The following is a 22,406-nucleotide window of genomic DNA, read 5'->3' as shown; positions in this document are numbered from 1 at the left end:
TTTAATCAATGAACTTCATAAAGTCCCTTCCCACACTTCAGCCCAGGAACTACACCAACATCATCATTCTGGTCCTCTCAGGTTTTATCCTAGTTGATCTTTTGGAGCTGCAAATCCTCCAGTGACCAGTGCCCTGCCTTTGAGAGGTCTCTCCTTGCTTGAGATGAGCACAGATCACCTGCACTGAGCATGAGCAGCCTCCTCTGCAGGCAGAGCTGCAGCACAGGAGGGTCTGCTGAGTGTCCGTCTGTCCCTCCCTGGCCTTGCCTCCCCTGGCAGCAGCACGCTGGCATTCCTCCTGGCTTCTCCAGCTGGCCGTGCTGCTGCTGGTCTTGTTCCCAGGCTGGCTGGGGGTGGGGGTTTCACGTGCCCATGGGGTGAGCCCTCGGTGTGCTTGGGGGAAGGGGAGTATGGGGACTGGTTTAGGGGTCTGGAGTTGGGCACTTTGAGCCTGGATGTCTCTGCTCTCAGCAGTGTCCTGGTTTGTTTCAGGCAAACATAAGAGTGCAATTGTCCAGTAGGTCAAAGAGACGCCGGCAAAGGGCAGTTGACACTAGGACTAACACACAGACTTGATGTGCTCTCCCAAGGACACTACACTGAAGCCATCGCCACGTTGATGAAACAAAAGCTTTTACTTTGAGTACAGTGGGGCTGCTAGAACAAAAGAGAAAAAAAATCACTATATGATCTTTACCACTAGCTTAGGGCAGGACTGACTCCCGAATTGCCCACAGCAAGTCCCGTGCTCTCAGTGACACCCTCTAGCAGCAGTAGCCAGAACTCATAAAAGGGACCTGCCAAAAGACTGAATGGAAATGGAGAATCGTTTGGGAGAGATTAAATGAAAAATGGAATTATTTTCCTCTGAAATGAGAAATGAAGGCATAAAAGAAAAATGGATATATATTATTTTTTATTTTGTAAGATAACTCTGTTAAGATAACTCTGATAAACTCTCAGTGTTTTTCTGTTCCTTGTTCAGGACCCCATGCCCAGAAGCAGGAAATGCCCAACATCAGCTCTGTGAGCGAGTTCCTCCTGCTGGCATTCGCAGACACACACAAGCTGCAGCTCCTGCACTTCACGCTCTTCCTGGGCATCTACCTGGCTGCCCTCCTGGGCAACGGCCTCATCCTCAGTGCCGTAGCCTGCCACCACCGCCTCCACACCCCCATGTACTTCTTCCTCCTCAATCTCGCCCTCCTCGACGTGGGCTGCATCTCCACCACTCTCCCCAAAGCCATGGCCAATGCCCTCTGGGACACCAGGGCCATCTCCTATCAAGGCTGTGCTGCTCAAGTTCTCTTTTTTGTCTTCTTCTTTGGTTCAGAGTATTCAATTCTAACTATCATGGCCTACGACCGCTACGTTGCCATCTGCAAGCCCCTGCACTACGGGAGCCTCGTGGGCAGCAGAGCTTGTGCCCAGATGGCAGCAGCTGCCTGGGGCAGTGGCTTTCTCAATGCTGTCCTGCACATGGCCACTATATTTTCCCTGCCCTTCTGCCAAGGCAATGCTGTGGACCAGTTCTTCTGTGAGATCCCCCACATCCTCAAGCTCTCCTGCTCACATGCCTACCTCAGGGAAGTTTGGGCACTTGTGTTTAGTATTTTTTTGGCCTTTGGTTGTTTTGTCTTCATAGTGGTATCTTATGTGCTGGTATACAGGGCAGTGCTGAGGATGCCCTCTGTGCAGGACCAGCACAAAGCCTTTTCCACATGCCTCCCGCACCTAGCCGTTGTCTCCCTGATGGTCAGCACTGCCATGTTTGCCTACCTGAAGCCTCCCTCCATCTCATCGCCGTCCCTGGACCTGGTGGTGTCACTTCTGTACTCAGTAGTACCTCCAGCAGCGAACCCACTCATCTACAGTATGAGGAACTGGGAACTAAGGGATTCCATCAGGACTCTACTTGAATACACACATCTTCAGCAAATTCACCTATAATAATATGCCTAATATTAGAAATCCTAGTTTTTCTCAGAAATAAAATAATATCATGTCTTCTGTTATTAAATGTCTGTATTATTATTTCATATTATTTCATATTTCAAAGTATTTCACTTTTGAATTAAATAATATTATTTTTACCCCCCCTAGAATATATTATTTTCCTATTGAAGACGGCTCCCTGTGTAGATAAACCGAATAATAAAGCCATTAGAACTTCACTGGTCTCAGCTGCCATCTCTTCCTATCTTTTCTGGAGCTGGGGAAACAGCCCAAGCATGCAGGAGGGGGTCAGGGCCAAGATTCCAGCTGCCACATGCAGGAGCAGCCCCGGTGGCCCTCGGGACTGCCCCTCACTGCCCGCCGGGCTCTGCCTCTCTGCTGCTGCTTCCCTGGAGCCATGGCCATGGCCAGCAGCAGGACGTGGCATTTTCACTATTGCTCTTTAGGCTTCCACATTGTCCTGGGTAAGCCCTCAGATCTCATGTACCTTGGTGACAGTCCTGTTCTCTCTGCAGTGGCATCCCTGTGGCTGCAGGCAGCAGCAAGCACTGTGCAACCCTGGGTCAAAGCTGCCTCCCTGCTAGCACCACAGTAACAAGAGGGGCTGTTCAGGGCAAACCCAGGAGCCTGGACACCTCTTCCAAATGTGCTATCAGGAACACAGCCAAGGGGTTGCTCCTTTCTCTTCTCTATTCTGGGTGTTCATCATAGAGTGAAGGACACAGGCTGAAAGTGGTTCCTGAGGAACCAAGGGCAGGACCGAGAGCTCCCGTTATGGCAGAACTTGCCTAAGGCAAAGAACTTGCCTAAGACAACTGATCTTAAATTTATCTGCATGGGACTGCACCCCCTGCAGTGGGGCAGATGGCAAATTAAAGCCTGTAGAGGAATCTGAAGCTGCCAGGAGACGTCAGGAGATCTGCAGGGACAATGTGCTCAGTGGGTAGTGTTTAGAACCTCCTAAAATGTGTGACCATACAAAGAAGGGTCTGGTAAAGGAAAAGGTGAATCTGAGGAGTCCATGGGCTAAAGCAGGGCTCTGAAAGGCCACAAGAGGTGGTGAAGAGCCAGCAGGCAAAGGCCCATAAGACTGCAGAGTAATTGAGGATATACATTTTGAAGTGCTGTGGCGAGGTCTGGTGCAGCACTCGCCTGCCCTTTGTGTCCTCAGAGACACCCCATGGCCCTGCTCAGCACTGCCCTGTGCTGCTGAGCCATCAGGGCAGATGGAAAGGGGCTCAGCAGCTGAGATCCCCATGGACGTATGTCTGCTGCCCACCCTGAGCAGCACGGGTACGGGGGAGATCCCCGGGGGTCCCAGGGCACCACAGCCCCTGGCTCTCACAGCAGCACTGCAAGCTTGCGGCCCTGTGGGGAGCACAGGGATGGAAGAAGCAACAGCTGTCCAGGCCAGCACGGACACAGTGCCCTGGGTAAGGCTCTCTGGGAGCAGGGATGGCCCTGGGGAAGAGCAGGGCAGCATTGCTGGGCCTGTATAAAAGCAGAAATGAGAAGGAGAAAGCTCTTTGTGCAGGCCCCTGCTCAGGGCAGGCTGCTCTGTGGCTGGGCCAGGCCTCTTGTGCTGGCCTGAGGAGCGGGGCTGGCCCTGCGGGACACAGGCACTGTGTGCTGGGGATCTCCCAGGCAAGAGAGCAGGGCTCCTGCAGCTTCACGGACCTCCATTTCCTGGCACCACGGACACCTCCTTGCTCAACGCATCCAGCAGATAAACACCTATCAGCCACCTGCTTTCTCTTCTTCTAGAGGAACTGGGGACAGAATAGCAAAACCAAGTAAAACTCAGAAATTGTGAGCCACAGAAGGCCCTGATGCTGTGCAAGAAATGCTCAAAAATGGCAACCACAACTGTGGGTGACCATCACTGGTCACACAACCAAAACACTGTACCACAAGGGGCTGCTTTGCAGAGAGTAACTCCATCCCACCAACAGCCAGTACAGGGCCCCTGATGGACAAGAAGACTCCCTCTAAGCTCGGGAAGAAGCCAGGAAGGTGCTAATAAGCACCAGGACAATTGAGGAAGCCCAAAGGCCCTTCTGAAGGGTCACTGAGTGCCACCTGAGAGGCAGTGCTGGGCAGTGAGGAGGGCCAGGAGAAAGACTTGTGATAAGGCTGTGAAAAACAAGGAAATCCATGGCTTTAGCAGATCCTTAAAGTCCTGCCTGAGTCCCCAAATGGAAAGCAGGGTATGTCTGTGGGTGGAGAAGTAGCCAAATCTTGGGACTGGGGCAGGGTTGAAGGGTCCTGCGTGAATCTGGTCTGATGGAGAAGTGTCCACCTTGCATGTGTGCCTCAGCCTGGGAGCAGGGGCCTGCCCACGGTGCAGGATGGCTGGGCTGTGCTCAGCCATGCCCCAGGAGATGACCTTGCTCTCTTCCTCCCCACCACTCCCCACATGGGGCAGGCCCTCAGGAAACACCCCTGAGCCTGGAGATGCACCAACCTGCTGCGGTGAGGTGCCACTACTGCATGGGAAGAATACATTATTTCCATAATGTATTAAGTGCCACTTTTCTCAGGAATAGAGTACCCAACAGAGGTGTGATGGATACTCGGAGATCATGAAAGCCACTAGAAAGATGCTCCTAAGATTATGACTGATATAGTGAGGTCAGGAGAAGCCCTGGTCAGGAGAAATGTGAGATTTGGAGGAGGGAATAGGGATTATCCAGCAGAAACTAAAGATTTTGTAAAAGGTAAGAGGTTTCAGGCTACGTGGAAGCTGCTGTAACTGTGACTTAAAACACTTATATGAGGCTATTCCCCAGCTTCAAAGAGCAAACTTAATTCCTACATTTAAATGTTACTCCACACCAAAACAGGAATCAACTACTCCTATGCCTGACATCTAAGTGTGCACTGAAGCCAAAACTCAGTCCATCGCCTCTTTCCCTTACCCTTACTCTCTTGCTTACCTTGATCCCTACCCTTAACGCTAGATTTAAATGCTCTTTTTAGGCCTAGAATTATTGGAAAAACTAAACAAACCCTAAATCACTAAGCTTGTCCACACTTTAACCACAGACCTGATACGCAAAGCAGAACACCAATCCCTCCCAATAAATCTTTCTTTAAATTCAAACCCAGAAAGGTGAGCCCTAGTCCCCTGATGCATGAGCACCTAACAGCTGATTCCCCTGTTCCTGTGCATTGACTTCCTCACCTTCAGCCCCTCTCCTAACCCTTACCTTTAGGTACCATACTGGGTGTGGCCCTTAGTGCAGGCCAAGAACTGTGAGGTTACTCTGCAGTCACATGGCATGCAAAGATGGATGTGAGGGGTCATGGGTCTGATCAGCTTGTGGGCCACAAAGAGGAGATGCATGGGAGTGCTCTGAAGGGCTCAGCTCTGCCTCAGGATCTCCTGCCCCAGCACGAGGAATGTGACTGTGGCAGTGACTGTGAGGTCACTTCTGTCTCTGCACTTGATAGGGCAGCAGCAGGAACGTGTCACAGAAAGGGACTGGGAGGTCACTTGTGTCTGGAGGTGGCAGGTCAGCCTTGACATAGACCTGGGATCTGCACTTTTGGGCTGACATCTGGCAGTGGCCCTGCTAGGCCAGCAGAAGGCACCTGCTTGGCATGCTGACTGGGGGATCCCCTCTGCCTACACACCCAGCAGGACCCAGGCAGAAAGAAGGCCCCCAGATGGGTTGTCCTGTCCCTTCTCCTTGAGTCCATGACTGGGCAGCAGCAGGCAGAAGGCTTGGCTGTGTCTAGCCAAGAAGCTGCAAGGCCAGCAGCAGGCCCCTGGCTTGGAAGATGCTGCTGAGGTGGCTTGTGGCTGATCAGACCTGGGCTTTGTCTTTCAAGGAGTACCTGGTGAGAGTTGGCGAGACATGGGTGAAACAAAGGATGAGAGCAAGGTTGTGGACATAGATGGGTGTCTGTAGACTTGAAGGAAATAGGGCAAAGTGTGGGACAGCATAGGAAAGCCTGCAGAGGAGAAGGCAGAGGGTGCTGGTAAAAAGGGAAGGCCCCAACAGCCCTGAGGTTTTTGTCCCCTTGGCTAGAGCTTGTTGGGAGATATGTTATATTAATTCTGATGAGGCTTCATTGATTTCTTTCAACTCTGAGCAGCAGCTCAGAGGTGTCATACCAGTGTTCTTCTCATGGCATCCCACTGCCCACTCCATCCCACAGATCCCAGGAAGAGCCTTGAGCCAGACATGGGGATGCAGGATCTCCTCTCCCAGTGGCTGGGGTCAGGCCTTGGCTCTTCTGCTTCACTAAAATCAACCAAGAGTTTTCTCAGCACAGGACTTTGCCAGTCTGCAATCACGGTCTCTAATTATCTACCCTAACACATCCCTGAGGAGGCTTTCTCAGTAACAGCCCTCAGTTGGGCCCATTCATACTCCAAGTCGCTTCAACTTTTCATCCTGACTTTACTTGCTCAAGCGGTTACATCACTCTCTTCTATAGTACCTGAGCTCCATAGCATCAGTGTCGAAATACATCATGGACCTCATTAAAATGCAGAAACTCCTAACATCTCTTCCATAGTTTTATTAAGTCTTCACGACTTGTGCAGCTAATTGCAGAGCTTGCTTGATGTAGTTAAGGAAGAAGATTTCAAAAAGCAACAAATGAAAATATTTTCTGTTTATAAATCCTGAATTTTGCTACATTTCAGTTTTGAGCATCTTTCTTCTTCTGCTATTTTTCTATGGTGTCTTCTTTGGAAACCTTCATCGGGAGGAAAAGTAGAGTCTAGAGGTCTGACACATGTGCTGCCAGCAGTAGTCTTTGTCCCTGTAACTGCAGACAAGCCCAGCACATGAAACCCTTTCTAAGAGAAGTCAGGAGTTCCTAGGGAAAAAAATGAAATAAAATAATAAAATAAAATAAAATAAAATAAATTAACAAAAAATTGAAATGACCATTGGAACCTGTGAAATTCTGCTAGAATCTTTGCAGCCAACTGGACATCTATGCTCTATTGGGTCTTCTGTGGAAAACTCAAGATGCAAACTAAAGAAAATATATCTTCGTTGGCTGTAGCTGTAGCCATGAGATTGGCCTCTTTTGGGAAATTGTCCCCTTCCAGACACGGAAACCTAAATAGAGTAAAGTGAAAATACCTGCCAGTCAATACAGTAGGGCAAAGTCCTACTTTCTGTGCTGTAGATGCAGAAGGCAAAAAGAATTGCATTGTGCCTGACACTACTCTGGGAAGCGTAACCCAGGTCAGGCAACTTTACCTTAGTGCTGACAAGTCCATCACTAAGCCACACTCCCAAGCTCTACATCTACACCTTGGCTCTCCAGTTGATGACCCAGCTCATGGATGGCAATCAGGGAGTCTCGGTTAGTGCAATGCTGCCTCAGGTGCACCACCATGGTAGCCATTGGCACCTGCTGTTCTTCACCCCTCAGCAAACCCCCAACAGAAGGGTTCTGTGGCAGGCCAAGCAAGGTAGACAACTGGTTCATGTCCTTTGTTTCCAAGGCAGCTCTGCCAAAGCCCCACCGGTGGTGCCCTCTTGGAACTCTGAATTCCCTCTCCTGAAGCAGTCTATGCCGAGGATGCACATAGCCTCTGGGCCAGTCCCAGTGGGGTGCTTTTGCCATTCCTTCCCAGTTAGACTCACTTCAGCCTCCAGTACAGTTAACTGTTGGGCTGCCCCTGTCACTCCAGAAATACAGGTGGGTTCTACCTCTTTCTAGCTTGATGGCATTAGGGTACTCTGTGCACCGGTGAGTACTGATGTGTCAGTAGAGCCTGATACATTTGTGGGTGTGATGTACTAGGCCATTAACTATACCCAGTCCAGTAAACCCGATTGTTCCTTTCTTCCCCGCCTCCCCATGGCTGGAAGCAGAACCCCTCTAGTCCTGCTTATAGTATTCTTTACGGTGTCTGGTAGACGAACCACTGGAAACACGTCCCACCACAGCACAGTCATCCCACAGTACAGGGGACAGGGTGATGCCAGACAAGGGATGCATTACAGTGCAGGAGTTGTGGCAAAACTCAGGCTGAAATACTCAAGAACAGGACAGTTCAAATGGCTGAAGCAGAACCCATCTGCTTATCCTAGTTTGGGAATCATCCCCTTCCATCAGGGATATGAAAGTAAAAAATGTGAAATGCCCCATCAGGTCAATGTGGAAAAAATATTCAATGGTTTTGTGCTGGAGTGGCAGAAGGGAAAAAGTATTGCATTGTGCCTCAGACTAATCAAGGAGACCTAATGCAGTTCATCGCTGAGATAAAGCAAACACTCTAAGAATTGTGAGGGATGTTCAGTTGTGGCCTAACATGAAGAAGAAAGTTGATCACTAGTGAAGGAACAGTCTTTTCCTGCCATCACCAATATGGTTACACAAGCATCAGAAGAACGTCTCTGCAGTATTTCCAAACCAGCTGGACACCGGGTGCTCATGGTGCAGGGGATCTTTTGGGGATGAACTCATTCATGATGTAACCCTGAGGACAATGTGGAGCAAGGACTACATATGTCAGCAATACCTCAACCCACCGCAGTATTTCCTCCCCCTATCTCCCTGTCCTGCCCTTCTTTCCTTCAGGATTAGAGTCAGAAGGGAGCTCTGGAGGTTTCCAGTGCCAAGATCTGCTCTGAGCAGGGAGAACTTTCACATCAGATCAGGCTGCTTCCTCAATGCTTCCTCCACCTCACTTTTGAAAGCCGTACTCCTAGGGGTGTTAGCTGGAAGGCCAGTTCTGATTCAGTGGTGCTACAAGACAGCAGTGTGGAAGAGAAGTGAGACCAGCACCAAAACGCCCATGTCCTGCTGCTGTCAGTGTTCGTGGGTCCAAGAAAGTGGCAACCCTGACTCAAAGGCTGCAGGCAAGGAGTGCCTGCCAGGGCAGAAAAGGGCAGCCCCAAACAACACCAGGGTTTTCCACCACGTTGCAGCAGGGATCTTCATCCCACAACCACTGCTGTACCTGAGAAGAGTGTATGAGAAATGAGATCCACAGAAACTGCCTACCTGCTGGTTCCTTTATTTAGTTAGTTACAAAGAGCTTAGCAGCACCTCTACATGAAGTCTTTGGCTTAGAAGAAAAGGTAAAAGGACACAGAAGAAGAAAAATATATTAAATTTATAAAATAAAAGTATAAAGAAATATTTAGCATATTGGAATAATATTGACAAGGATGAACAATTTTTGAAATATAGGAACAAAGATATTTCTGCCTTCTCCAGGTATCCTTCAGGGAGTCAGATGCAGAAGACCAATTCCTTTTTGAAATACTGAATATTGCAATAACATCCTCAGTGCCTCCTTGAGCTCCTTATTCCTCATGCTGTAGATGAGGGGGTTCAGTGCTGGAGGTACCACTGAGTACAGAAATGCCAACACCAGGTCCAGAGATGGGGAAGAGATGGAGGGGGGCTTCAGGTAGGCAAACATGCCAGTGCTGACCATCAGGACGACCACGACCAGGTGAGGGAGGCACGTGGAAAAGGCTTTGTGCCGGCCCTGCTCAGAGGGCATCCTCAGCACAGCCCTGAAAATCTGAACATAGGACAACACAATGAAAACAAAACAACCAAATGCTAAAGAAAAACTAAACACAAGTGGCCCAACTTCCCTGAGGTAGGCGTCTGAGCAGGAGAGCTTGAGGATGTGGGGGATTTCACAGAAGAACTGGTCCACAACATTGCCTTGGCAGAAGGGCAGGGAAAATGTGTTGGCCGTGTGCAGGACAGCATTGAGAAAGCCACTGCCCCAGGCAGCTGCTGCCATCTGGGCACAAGCTCTGCTGCCCACGAGGCTCCCGTAGTGCAGGGGCTTGCAGATGGCAACGTAGCGGTCGTAGGCCATGACGGTGAGAAGAAAAAACTCTGCTCCAACCAAGGAGGGAAACAGGAGTACCTGTGCAGCACATCCTTGATAGGAGATGGCCCTGGTGTCCCAGAGGGCATTGGCCATGGCTTTGGGCAGAGTGGTGGAGATGCAGCCCAGGTCGAGGAGGGCGAGGTTGAGCAGGAAGAAGTACATGGGGGTGTGGAGGCGGTGGTGGCAGGCTACGGCACTGAGGATGAGGCCGTTGCCCAGGAGGGCAGCCAGGTAGATGCCCAGGAAGAGCGCGAAGTGCAGGAGCTGCAGCTCACGCGTGTCTGCGAATGCCAGCAGGAGGAACTCGCTCACAGAGCTGCTGTTGGGCATTTCCTGACTCTGGACACAGTTGTCTGCTGAAGACGAGAAGGGAGAACAAAGTTAGAAGAGGCTTCTCTGAGGAAAACATATTGCAAGTTTAGGAGCACCACCCAGTCCAACCCCTGTCTATGCAGCTGAACCTTTCTGCATCTGTCTTGCTTGAGCTGCAGCTGGTGCTGGCTGAGAGTGGCACTGGGAGCAGGGGCTGCTGTGGGCTGCACAGGACTCCTTCCTGTTGTGCAGCAGGGGGAAGCAGGAACATGGGGGAAACTCTAGTTCAGTTCACTGATCAGGTCAATGGAATTTGCAGTGTTGTTTCAAACAATGCATCTCAATGCAGAACAGAGCTTCAGATGCCACTGCTGAACACTGCCGTTCTCAGCTGCCCTGTGTAACCCATCTGTGACCTTCAGGACTATCCCACACAGGTGTTTCCCTGAGAAGAAACTGAATACAGTTGAGAGCAGAGAAGTCCCAGTCCCAGTGCAGATGGACAGAAGCCTCACCTTGTCAGTGGGTTGTAAGCAAGTTCTCAGCTCTTCCGTCCTAGCCAGAGGTGCCGAGGCTTCACTCCAGCCGCCCTGCATCCTTCTGGAGAGCAGCACGCAGCCCAGGAGGATGCCCCACAGACAGAGCTGGATATTCGCAATCTGGGGTGTCCCAATATCCAATCTGCATCCCCTGCAGTGTCTGACGGAGGCTTGGCCATCACATTCTTGGCTTACTAAGGGTAGCTAGGTTATTACACTCCAATGGCTTCTGCCAGACTTCCACACCTCGCACTGCAACCCAACAGGACTCTCAAAGCCTCCTGCATTGCCCACTGCCCTCCCAGAAACAAGACCCAGCACAAGACCCTTCCAGGAGCTGCAGCTGCACGGTCCTGCAGCCAGACCCTTACCTTGTCAAGGGCTGTGCAGGTTTCCCCTGCAGGCAGCTCTCAGCATCCTCCCCCTGCCAACTGCCTCCAAGCCCTCTCTCCTTCTCTGCTCTCCCCATGCCAGATGCAGTCAGAGCCCCCAGCCCTGCTGCGTTGTGCAGAGGAGCTGCTCCTGGACACAGCTGTCTCTCTGCTTCATGGCACTTTCTGAAATGTGTTTTCTTTGTCCCACGAGCCTGGCCCAGCTCAGCAGCACAGCACCAGCCCAAGGCACTGCAATCACCCCTCTGGGGGCTTTGCTGATGAGCCCAAGAAGCTCAGGCACTCAGAGACAATTGAAGATATCTCTCCAGAAGTGCAAGTCAGAGGCAAGTTTCCTGCAGTGTCCCCCTGAGGGCCAGCACTGACACAGCCTCCCTTGGAGCTCATTAGAGCAGAACCCTGGAGGCAGTGAGGACAAGGAGACAAAGGCAATGGGAAGGTGACACTGATGTGTACGAAAACTGGATGTGTGTCACCAAGCACAAGGGCCTGGCCTTGAGTCCCAACTCAAGGAAGGGAGATCTTTCCATTGACAGGTTGCTCAGGGCTCTTCATGGAGCAGTAGGAGATGGGGATGTGCATGGCCAAGTGCAGGAGAATGGTACGACCCCTGCCTGCTTCATGGTGGGGGTGAGGAGGCAATGAGGCCCTGGTGCATTAAGAATAAGCTGTCTCCTCATAGGCCTCAGTGACAGTGACAACAGCTATCGCCATGGACACAAAGACCTCAATCCTGTTGGGACTTTGAGTCTTGCCATTCTCATTGCTTCTCGCCACATGAGGATGTTCCAGTGACTCCCAGATCTGCACCTCTTTACTGGCTAGTTGTTGGCACTTGTTCGTGCGGTGTCTCAGGGGATCTGAGCTGAGTCTGGGAACTCAGATCTTCTTGGTGGCCATGCTCCTCGTAAGGCAGCTCTGTAGGAAGCTGACCTGGTTCCTCGTGAACAGGCACCACTGCTCGTATGGCATCCCTCATGGTGCCCAAGCCCTCCTCCACCTCGCCACTGCACACTCAGCAGGGTCCCAGTCTGCCCTAATGCATGGGGTTACTCTTCCTCTGGTGCAGGACTGGGTCCTTCTCTTTGTAAACATCAAGAAGTTACTTTAGGCAAAATCCTGCAGTTTCTCAACATTCCCCCACACTGATGCTCCTTTCTGTCAGCCGTTCATGTCTGCAGGCAGATGCTTCAACCTTTGTGTGACTGTGCTATCTCTGACAAGATAGTTGCATTACGAGCTGTGGGAACGTTTGGATAATACAGGAGTAACCAGTTGAATGGAACTGTATCACAGAGTCACAGAAAAACAGTGGGTGGAAGGCTGCCAGATTCTACTTTTTCTGTTCTTCATTCTCATGCATGCTGTCAGTTTGTCTGGAGCTGGGTCCTGAATGTTCTGGGGCTGTGCAGGTCAAAGTTAGAAGGGCCAAAACCCAGCTGGAGCTCAATCCAGCTATGACTGTCAAAGACAACAAACACTGCTTATATAAATACTTTAAATAAAGGAGGATTAAGGAGAATCATCATCCTTTATTAGATGTGGTGGAAATCTGGTGATGATCTGGTGACTGCATGAAGTTCAACAAGGCCAAGTGCCGGGTCCTGCACCTGGGGCGCAATAACCCCAAGCAGAGCTACAGGCTGGGAGAGGAATGGTTGGAGAGCTGCCAGGCAGAGAAGGACCTGGGAGTGATGGTGGATAGTCGGCTGAATATGAGCCAGCAGTGTGCTCAGGTGGCCAAGAAGGCCAACGGCATCCTGGCTTGTATCAGGAACAGTGTGAGCAGCAGGGCTAGGGAGGTGATCGTCCCCCTGTACTCGGCTCTGGTGAGGCCGCACCTCGAGTACTGTGTTCAGTTTTGGGCCCCTCGCTACAAGAAGGACATCGAGGTGCTTGAGCGGGTGCAGAGAAGGGCGACGAAGCTGGTGAGGGGCCTGGAGAACAAGTCCTACGAGGAGCGGCTGAGGGAGCTGGGCTTGTTCAGCCTGGAGAAGAGGAGGCTCAGGGGTGACCTTATTGCTCTCTACAGATACTTTAAAGGAGGCTGTAGCGAGGTGGGGGTTGGTCTGTTCTCCCACGTGCCTGGTGACAGGACGAGGGGGAATGGGCTTAAGTTGAGCCAGGGGAGTTTTAGGTTAGATGTTAGGAAGAACTTCTTTACCGAAAGGGTTGTTAGACACCGGAACAGGCTGCCCAGGGAAGTGGTGGAGTCACCATCCCTGGAAGTCTTCAAAAGACGTTTAGATGTAGAGCTTAGGGATATGGTTTAGTGGGGATTTTTAGCGTTAGGTAGAGGTTGGACTTGATGATCTTGAGGTCTCTTCCAACCTAGAAATTCTGTGATTCTGTGAACTGGAGTCAAAGGCAGTCAAGTGCTATGCCACAATTAATATTCCTAATGCATTTTTGTCCATCCCTTTCACAGCAGTACACAAGCCACACTTTGCTTTCACATGGAGCGGTGTCCTGCCCACCTGGAATCAACTGCACCAGGGCTGGGAACACAGCCCTACCATTTGCCATGGGCTGACCCAGAGTGCTCAAGAACACAGGGAAGCTCCTGAACAACTCCATCATGCTGGTGTCATAATCACATGGGACACCACAGCAGAAGAAGTATTTGAGTAAGGGAATCAAATGTTCCAAATCCTTCTGAAAGCTTGTATTGCATTTCAACCCATTGTCTTTTTAGGGGTGGTTGTGAGATAACAGCCATGTGGTGCCGAGCTGCCTGCCGGGTTAAAGCACATCATATTTGACAACCACAGTTTAAAAGCACTAATCACCCTTTCAGAAGTCATTTCCCCTGTGTTCAGAGAAGGGCAGTTGGTGATGTGTTCAGTGTGCTTCAAACACCACACCTCAGCAGAGACCCTGCTGCCTTCGGGAGCTGTCAGCCCTGAGGCCTTGGGGACACCTTGAGGGAGCCCAAGGGCACAGAGCAAGCGATGCCATGGTCGGGTGCTGTGCTGCTGAGCTGGGCCGGGCTCCTGGGCACAAGGGGAGCTCCTGGCAAGCGCTGCAGAGAGACAGCTGTGCCCAGGAGCAGCTCCTCTGCACAGCGCAGCAGGGCTGGGGGCTCTGACCACAGCTGGCACACAGAGAGGAGAGAAGGAGAGAGGGCTTGGAGGCACTGAGGAGCGCAACAACAGAGGGCAGCGTGTGGCAGGACACATCTGCAGGCTCTTGACACCGTGAGGCTCTGGCAGCAGGGCACTGCAGGTGGGGTTGCCAGAGGGGTCTTCTACAGCTGGCACATCCAATGGCTGATAGTATCTGTCAGGGTGGGCCTCACTCTACTTGTAATTTGGACTAGGAGATACTTTAGAGAATGGCATTTATGAATGGGCATTTCAGGAGGAAGACTGAGGCTTGGTTAGTCTGAAGAGGAAGGCTTTTTTGGATTCTCTGCTTTAAGATTCTTGCAGTGGAGGGGAATCTGAGTGAGTCTGAGCACACAGCTTGTGAGATGGGGTCTGTTAGCATGGACAGGAAAGAGATATGGGGACAGAGAACCAGTTCCCAGCAAGGACATGGGCAGGCGGTGAGAGGCAGCTCCTGCCAGAAATTCTGTGTGAAGAAGGGCTCAGGCACTTCCCTGGGACAATCGCTGCTCTTCTCTCCCACCAGCACAGGGCAGCTGAGACCAGATGTGATGGACAGACTGGCTGTGCTCTCTGAAGTACACTCTGCACTAGAGGAATAGTATCTGTGACTCTGAGGATCCACAAGGTGTTGCTTGTAGTGCAGCAGGAACGACAGTATAGAAAAAAGAAATTGCCACAGCCCTTCTCTGCCATTCGGTGATTTGGGAGTAAATATTTCTTCATATGATGAGTTAAATTGATCTGAGAATACCCCGTGTTCCTCTTAATTTATTTTTTTTTTTTTAATAGGTAGGGACTGTTAACTACACTGCCTGCAGAAGAGTCCCCTGTTCCCACGGACTACCTTAGGCAGCATCCGTCAGGGCTCATGAAATGAACATGCCGAATGTCTGCTTAAAAGGCCAATATTGAATCAGATATCAACAGATAATTGTGTTGTATTTTCTTATTGCCTTTTCCCTCCTTGGGAGAACCGCACGGCCAGAACCAGCAAATGCCCAACATCAGCTCAGTGAGTGAATTCCTGCTGCTGCCATTCGCAGACACGCGCGAGCTGCAGCTCCTGCACTTCGCGCTCTTCCTGGGCATCTACCTGGCTGCCCTCCTGGGCAACGGCCTCATCCTCACCGCTGTAGCCTGCGACCACCGCCTCCACACCCCCATGTACTTCTTCCTCCTCAACCTTGCCCTCCTCGATGTGGGCTGCATCTCCACCACTCTGCCCAAAGCCATGGCCATATCCCTCTGGGACACCAGGGCCATCTCCTATCAAGGATGTGCTGCTCAGGTCTTTCTGTTTGTCGTCTTGATTGCATCAGAATTTTGTCTTCTCACTGTCATGGCCTACGACCGCTACGTTGCCATCTGCATGCCCCTGCACTAAGGGAGCCTCCTGGGCAGAAGAGCTTGTGCCCAGATGGCAGCAGCTGCCTGGGGCAGTGGATTTCTCAATGCTGTCCTGCACACGGCCAACACATTTTCCCTGCCCCTCTGCCAAGGCAATGCTGTGGACCAGTTCTTCTGTGAAATCCCCCACATCCTCAAGCTCTCCTGCTCAGATGCCTACCTCAGGGAAGTTTGGCCACTTGTGTTTAGTGTTTCTTTAACATTGGTTTGTTTTGTTTTCATTGTGCTGTCCTATGTGCAGATCTTCAGGGCAGTGCTGAGGATGCCCTCTGAGCAGGGCAGGCACAAAGCCTTTTCCACGTGCCTCCCTCACCTGGCAGTTGTCTTTCTGACTATCAGCACTTCCATATTTGCCTACCTGAAGCCTAAATCAATCTCTTCCCCATACCTGGACTTGGTGGTGACATTTTTATACTCGGTGGTGCCTCCAGTATTGAATCCTCTCATCTACAGTATGAGGAACCAGGAGCTCAAGAAAGCCCTGTGGAGATTGATGATTTAATGTGTTTCAGGAGAATAAGTGCTCAGTCTGCTTCTGCAGATGAGTCTTAATGTCACTCATTATAGGAACAGCCTATATTCTGTTTCTTTTCGTTTCTGTGTGTGCATTTTATTAACCGATTTCCTTAGTTTTAGTTCAGTTAATGTTACCCACTAAAATGATATTGGTCATCCCAATTCCACTTTGGTATATATTTTTCAAGTCTAGCTCAGCAACTGTACACAAAGATCATGTCTGTCTGTGTACTTCAGGAAGGAGCTTGCACTGCCTGGTCTGTGTGCAGGGGTGCAGAGGAAAAGAGTCCCATCCCAGCAGCACGGCCAGGGAGCACCAGCGCCTGGGGCATGCAGAGCTGCTCTCTTGCCACTGCCGCCCTGTCCTGCTGAGCCCTGCTGGTGGGGTCAGGCCTGGCTGCTCCTGCAGCTTGGTGCCAGTGCTGCTGTGGGGCTGTGCTGGGACTGCAGGCAGGGACAGGCAGTGGGCATGGCAGTGGCACAGCTGGGCTCCACTGCAGCACTTCCCTCCTAAGGGGGGATCTCCTCCAAGGTGGCCTGACCAGAGCTCAAGTGCTCAATCTGGTGTGAGCAGGCAGAGGAGAGCTCTGCAGCCGCACGGCACACAAAAGACCCAGCAAAGGAGCCTGGCGAGTGATTCCTTGCAGCCCTTGGGCAATGGCAGTGACCCCATGAGCTGGGTCTGCCTCCCAGCCTGCCCAGCACACCCCTGCAGAGTGTCCCCATGCCCCAGGCACCACAGCCCCCTTGCTCTGCAGAGCAGCACCACCAGATGGGGCTGGGGCTGGGGCTGGGGAGGCCAGCTTCAGGCTAGGCCAGCTTCAGGCTTCTGGACTTGAGTGTGATCTTCACTGTGCACTAGGAGCTGAGAGACCACCAACAGGCATGGGGCTGGAACATTGCCTGCAAGGTCCCTCCTGCCCTAGCACCTCACAGGACTGGCACAGAACTGGCTCCTGAGTGTCAGAGAGGCTGGGAGCCCAGCAGGTGTGCCATGAGCTTGGAGGATCACAACCAGATCATTTCTACCTGGGCAGGTCCTGGCCCAAAAAGGGGGTGTTTTGTAGGTGTGGTATTATAAGCTCAGTGGTGCCTCAGAAGCACTAAGTCCAGCAGGAAGTGAATGGCTGTTAAATGGCCTGTGAGGTGACTGCATTCTGAAGTAGCTGACAGGTCACCCTTGACTCCTGGCTGGGATCTGTGCCTTTAGGCTCACATCTGCCAGTGTCCATGGTAGGGCAGCAGAAGGCACTTGCTGTGCATGTAGTTTCTGAGATCGGCTCTTTCTAAGTACCTGGTAGGCCCCATAGTGGAAGAGGTCTTGGATAGGGGTTGTCATGTCAGAGGTGTCAGCTTTTGCCTGAAGTCATCCTTTAGGACTGCTTTCAGTTTTCTACACAGAGAGGGCCACTGCCTCCAAGACGCTTGGGGCAAACTGAGCCGTGCATGAGGGTTTGGAAAAGATAGCCTGGGTGCACAGAAACCATTCCATATCTAAAAGTTGGAGGCAGGAAACCAAATTTTGGGGTGGTACAAGAGCTGCTGGGCACATTGTGCAGGGTTTACCTACAGCCTTTGTGTTCTTTTCCATCCTGACTTAGGTGCCATGTCAGTCTCAAGAAAGGAGTAGCCAACAGATGTGAGGCAGATACTTTGAGATCATGAAAGCCATCAGAAAGCTGCCCCTAGGAAGATGACTGATATGGGGAAGTCAGGAGAAACCTGGCCAGGAGAGATGTGAGACTTGAGAGAGGGAAAAGGGGTTTGGCCAGCAGAAATTAATGATTTCTGTGAGGTTCGAACATTCAGGCAATGTTAATTTTGCTGTAACACTGACTTAAAATAGTCATGTAAAGCCCTTGCACTACTTTAATCACTGACATTAATTGTCAGTTCTAAATGCTACTCCACACCCTGACAGGAATCCACTACTCTTATGCCTGACCTCAAAGTATCCCTTCAAGCCAAAACTCAGCCCATAGCCCCTTTTCCTTATCTTTACTCTCTTGCTCATCCTGATCTGATCAGCTTGTGGGCCACAAGGAGGAGATTGGTGGGAATGCTCTGAGGAGCTCAGCTCTGCCTCAGCATCTCCTGCCCCAGGAGGAGGATCATAACTCTGGCAGGGACTGTGAGGTCACTTCTGTCTCTGTACTTGATAGGGCAGCAGCAGGAACGTGTCACAGAAAGGGACTGTGAGGTCACTTGTGTCTGGAGGTGGCAGGTCAGCCTTGACTTCTCCCTGGGAGCTGCACTTTTGGGCTGACATCTGGCAGTGGCCCTGCTAGGCCAGCAGAAGGCACCTGCTTGGCATGCTGACTGTTTCATTGCTTCCTTGCAACACTGTGCAGGGCTGCGGAGGTGTCAAAATGAAGTTCTTCTAGTAGCATCACACTACCCACCACATCCCACAGACCCCAAGACTAGCCCTGAGCCAGACATGGGTGTGCAGGGTCTCCTCTCCCAGTGGCCGTTGTCAGGCCTTGGCCCTTCAGCTTCATTAAAACCAACCAAGATTTTTCTCAGCACAGTGCTTTGCCTGTCTGTAACCATGGCCTCCAATTTTCTGCCCTAACAAGTCCCTGGGGAGGCTTTGTTAGTAAGAGCTCTCAATGGGACCCATTAATACTCCGAGTCACTTCAGCTTTTCCTTCTGACTTTAGCTTCTCAAGTGGTTACATCACTCTCCTCTCAGTACCTCAACTGAGTACAGGGGGACAATCACTTCCCTGGACCTGCTGGCCACACTGCTTCTTATGCAAGCCAGGATGCTGTTGGTCTTCTTGGCCACCTGAGCACACTACTGGCCCATATTCAGCCGACTATCAACCAGTACTCCCATGTCCTTCTCTGCCAGGCAGCTCTCCAACCACTCATCTCCCAGCCTGTAGCTCTGTTTGGGGTTGTTGAGCCCCAGGTGAAGAACCCGGAACTAGAACCCCAGAAAACAGAAGAGCAGGGAACAACCTCTTGGCTATGTTCCTGGCAGCAGCTTTGGAGAGGCGTCCAGGCTTCTGGGTTTGCCCAGAGCAAGACCCTCCTGTTACTGTGGTGCTATCCGGGAGGCCAGCTGTAACCCAGGGCTGCACAGTGCCTGCTGCTGCCTGCAGTCACAGGGGTGCCACTGCAGAGAGAACAGGACTGTCACCAAGGCCTATGAGATCTGACAGCTTATCCGAATAAAAGAGCACAGGAGAACACACTGAAAGCCAAAAGACAGCAGCAGTGACAAGGCCACGTCCTGCTGCTGGCCATGGCCATGGCTCCAGAGAAGCAACAGCCCCCACCCAAACTCCATGTAGCAGCTGGGCTCTTGGCCCTGAGCCCCTCCTGTGTGCTGGGGCTGCTACCTCAGCTCCAGAGGGGATGGAAAGAGATGGCAGCTGATAAAATGTAGTTCTGATGTTTTTGTTTTGTTTTGTTTTGTTTTTGGTTTTAATTTATTATGTTTCTCTACATAACCTGCTTCTTTCAATAATTAGATGACTGGGTCACTATAAATGAAAAAATAGAAATAAGAAAATCAGGTAGCAGGTTAAGGATAACATAATTTAAATCGAAAGAAAAAAAATGTAGAAAATATTTATAGAGAAATATAGTAACAAAAATTTTCCTCACAGTTCCTGAAATAATCATGGAACTCACAAACATTATTGATTGCAAAGAAGCATGTATCCAAACAGTTTCCTTACTGCATCCTTGAACTCCTGGTTCCTCATGCTGTAGATGAGGGGGTTCACTGATGAAGGAACAACTGAGTAGAGAACTGACACAATAAGATCCATGGATGGGGAAGAGAGGGAGGGGGGCTTCAGATAGGCAAACATGGCAGTGCTAATAAAGAGGGAGACCACAGCCAGGTGAGGGAGGCACATGGAAAAGGCTTTGTGCCGGCCCTGAGAAGAGGGCATCCTCAGCACAGCCCTGAAGATCTGCACATAGGAGAAAACAATGAAAACAAAACAACCAAAGCATAAAGAAACAGTAAGAACAAGTGCCCCAGCTTCCCTGAGGTAGGCATCTGAGCAGGAGAGCTTGAGGATCTGGGGGATTTCACAGAAGAACTGGTCCACAGCATTGCCTTGGCAGAGGGGCAGGGAAAATGTGTTGGCCGTGTGCAAGACAGCACTGAGAAAGCCACTGCCCCAGGCAGCTGCTGCCATCTGGGCACAAGCTCTGCTGCCCACGAGGCTCCCGTAGTGCAGGGGCTTGCAGATGGCAACGTAGCGGTCATAGGCCATGACAGTGAGAAGGGAATACTCTGCTCCAACCAAGAAAGCAAAGAGAAAGAGTTGGGCAGCACACCCTTGATAGGAGATGGCCCTGTTGTCCCAGAGGGCATTGGCCATGGCTTTGGGCAGAGTGGTGGAGATGCAGCCCACGTCGAGGAGGGCGAGGTTGAGGAGGAAGAAGTACATGGGGGTGTGGAGGCGGTGGTGGCAGGCTACGGCGCTGAGGATGAGGCCGTTGCCCAGGAGGGCAGCCAGGTAGATGCCCAGGAAGAGCGTGAAGTGCAGGAGCTGCAGCTCGCGCGTGTCTGCGAATGCCAGCAGGAGGAACTCATTCACAGAGCTGATGTTGGGCATTTGCTGACTTTGGACATAGAGCCTGCGAAATGAAAGAAAATATAAAGTATAAACTCTTATGAGTAAAGTCTCTGACTAAAATTCCCAGTAAAAGCCTTACATTACCCGTTTCCAAGAGGACCTTTGTCTATCTCCTTGTCTGGAGTCCTGCTTTCTGCTTGCTGAGCGTCCTGTACACAGCAACCACTTCTGCTCATCAGTCCCCAGTGGGACATCTCTAATCTAGTGAAATGGTTAATGTCATTGCTGTGGAGGCACACCTAAACCAGAGGGCACATCCAGGAGGGCTGCTCTGTCCATTCCCTGGTGCCCAGCTGCTGGCTGCTTGCAGCACTCACCTGCGGGATGGATGCACACAGAGGTTGTGCTGAAAAACCACATCCCCTTCTCTGCAAGTCCTAAAGAACAGCTCAGAAAAGCCCTAGTGCAGTCTGTAAGCAGAGAGAAGAGAAGGGATATTCTCAGGTGCATCACTAACTTGTTTGTGTCTCAATTCAATGGAATAGGAAGCTCAGTCACCAGTGCAAATCCAACTACGCCGATAACATAGAGGCTGCCCCACTACCCTGTTAATATAGAGCCTACCCCACAATCAGAGCAGGAAGAGGCAGGCAGAGAGTGCAGAAAGTGCCTTCTCTTTGCAGGCAGCTTCTGCCCTGCCCTTCTTCTGCCCAAGCCCCTGGGCAGCTCCCCAGGCAGGCTGAGTGCTGAGCCTGGCAAGCAGCACAGGCCCTGCCCTGGCACACAGCCCCTGGGGCACAGCAGGGACCCTGCTCCGCACCGCAGCCCTGGGCACCCCTGCCTGCACCCCCGGCTTCTCCTTCCTCCAGGACCTGCCACTGCATTGCCCTCCATCCAGAGACTTACTGTGTTCAGGGCTGGGAAATGTTCTCCCCCAGTGAGCTCTGTGCATCCTGCCACTTCTGCCTGCCTTTAAGCACTGTGTCTCTGCAGGCAGTGCCCCCAGCCCTGCTGCGCTGTGCAGAGGAGCTGCTCCTGGGCACAGCTCTCTCTCTGCACCACGGCCCTCTTGCCAGCAGCTCTCTCTGTCCCACAAGCCCGGCCCAGCTCAGCAGCACAGCACCAGCCCAAGGCACTGCAATCACCCCTCTGGGGGCTTTGCTGATGAGCCCACAAACCTCAGGCACTCAGAGACAATTGAAGACATCTCTGCAGAAGCCCAAGTCAGAGGCAAGTTTCCTGCAGTGTCCCCCTGAGGGCCAGCACTGACACAGCCTCCCTTGGAGCTCGTTAGAGCAGAACCCTGGAGGCAGTGAGGACAAGGAGACAAAGGCAATGTGAAGGTGACACTGATGTGTAGGAAAAGTGGATGTGTGTCACCAAGCACAAGGGCGCAGACAATAATGAATGATTTAATATTTTAAAAGACAGAAAATGAAGATAAAATATTAATAATAACAATAACTATAATAATATTAATAATAATATGTACAAGGCAAGTGATGCACCATGCAATTGTTGAGAAACCCCTCACCGATGCTCAACCTATCCCTGAGCATTGGTCCCACTGACCCTGGCCAGCCGGCATCGGGATCTCTTGTGCATGTCCCTTGACCTTAATTTCTTTTCGTGCAAAATCAGCTCTCGGAGGAATTTGGAGTATTTTCTTCCCTTTCTCTAATACTCCCTCTGCTGTGTCACCCCACCCAGTGATGCCATCGACGTAGTGCAGGTGCTCAGGAGCTTCCTCCTCTTCCAGGGCAGTCTTAATCATGCTGCTGGCATGGCAGCAC

At 51.3% G+C, this 22,406-nt stretch overlaps 3 protein-coding genes and 1 pseudogene across 4 annotated transcripts; 2 read left to right on the top strand and 2 right to left on the bottom strand.

The window, feature by feature from the left end:
* Window positions 1-1,008: 1,008 nt before the first annotated feature.
* Window positions 1,009-1,950, top strand: LOC311216250 (olfactory receptor 14C36-like; the record flags this gene model as incomplete). Its single annotated transcript, XM_084297793.1, has 1 exon — window positions 1,009-1,950. The coding sequence occupies one exon, from the start codon at window positions 1,009-1,011 to the stop codon at window positions 1,948-1,950; it is 942 nt and encodes a 313-aa protein (XP_084153919.1).
* Window positions 1,951-9,160: 7,210 nt separating this feature from the next.
* Window positions 9,161-10,120, bottom strand: LOC311216249 (olfactory receptor 14C36-like; the record flags this gene model as incomplete). Its single annotated transcript, XM_084297792.1, has 1 exon — window positions 9,161-10,120. The coding sequence occupies one exon, from the start codon at window positions 10,118-10,120 to the stop codon at window positions 9,161-9,163; it is 960 nt and encodes a 319-aa protein (XP_084153918.1).
* A 5,017-nt stretch (window positions 10,121-15,137) lies between these two features.
* LOC311216247 (olfactory receptor 14J1-like) lies at window positions 15,138-16,052 on the top strand (annotated as a pseudogene). The gene has a single exon. The product of its transcript is annotated as an olfactory receptor 14J1-like (transcript).
* A 3,664-nt stretch (window positions 16,053-19,716) lies between these two features.
* On the bottom strand, window positions 19,717-20,652 carry LOC311216246 (olfactory receptor 14C36-like; the record flags this gene model as incomplete). The annotated part of the gene is made up of 1 exon (XM_084297790.1): window positions 19,717-20,652. The coding sequence occupies one exon, from the start codon at window positions 20,650-20,652 to the stop codon at window positions 19,717-19,719; it is 936 nt and encodes a 311-aa protein (XP_084153916.1).
* Window positions 20,653-22,406: the final 1,754 nt, after the last annotated feature.

This window comes from Netta rufina (genome assembly GCF_964035555.1).
Source record: "Netta rufina genome assembly, chromosome: 18".
In the NCBI taxonomy this organism is placed as follows: Eukaryota; Metazoa; Chordata; class Aves; order Anseriformes; family Anatidae; genus Netta; species Netta rufina.
This window is presented reverse-complemented; position numbering and strand designations above follow the sequence as displayed.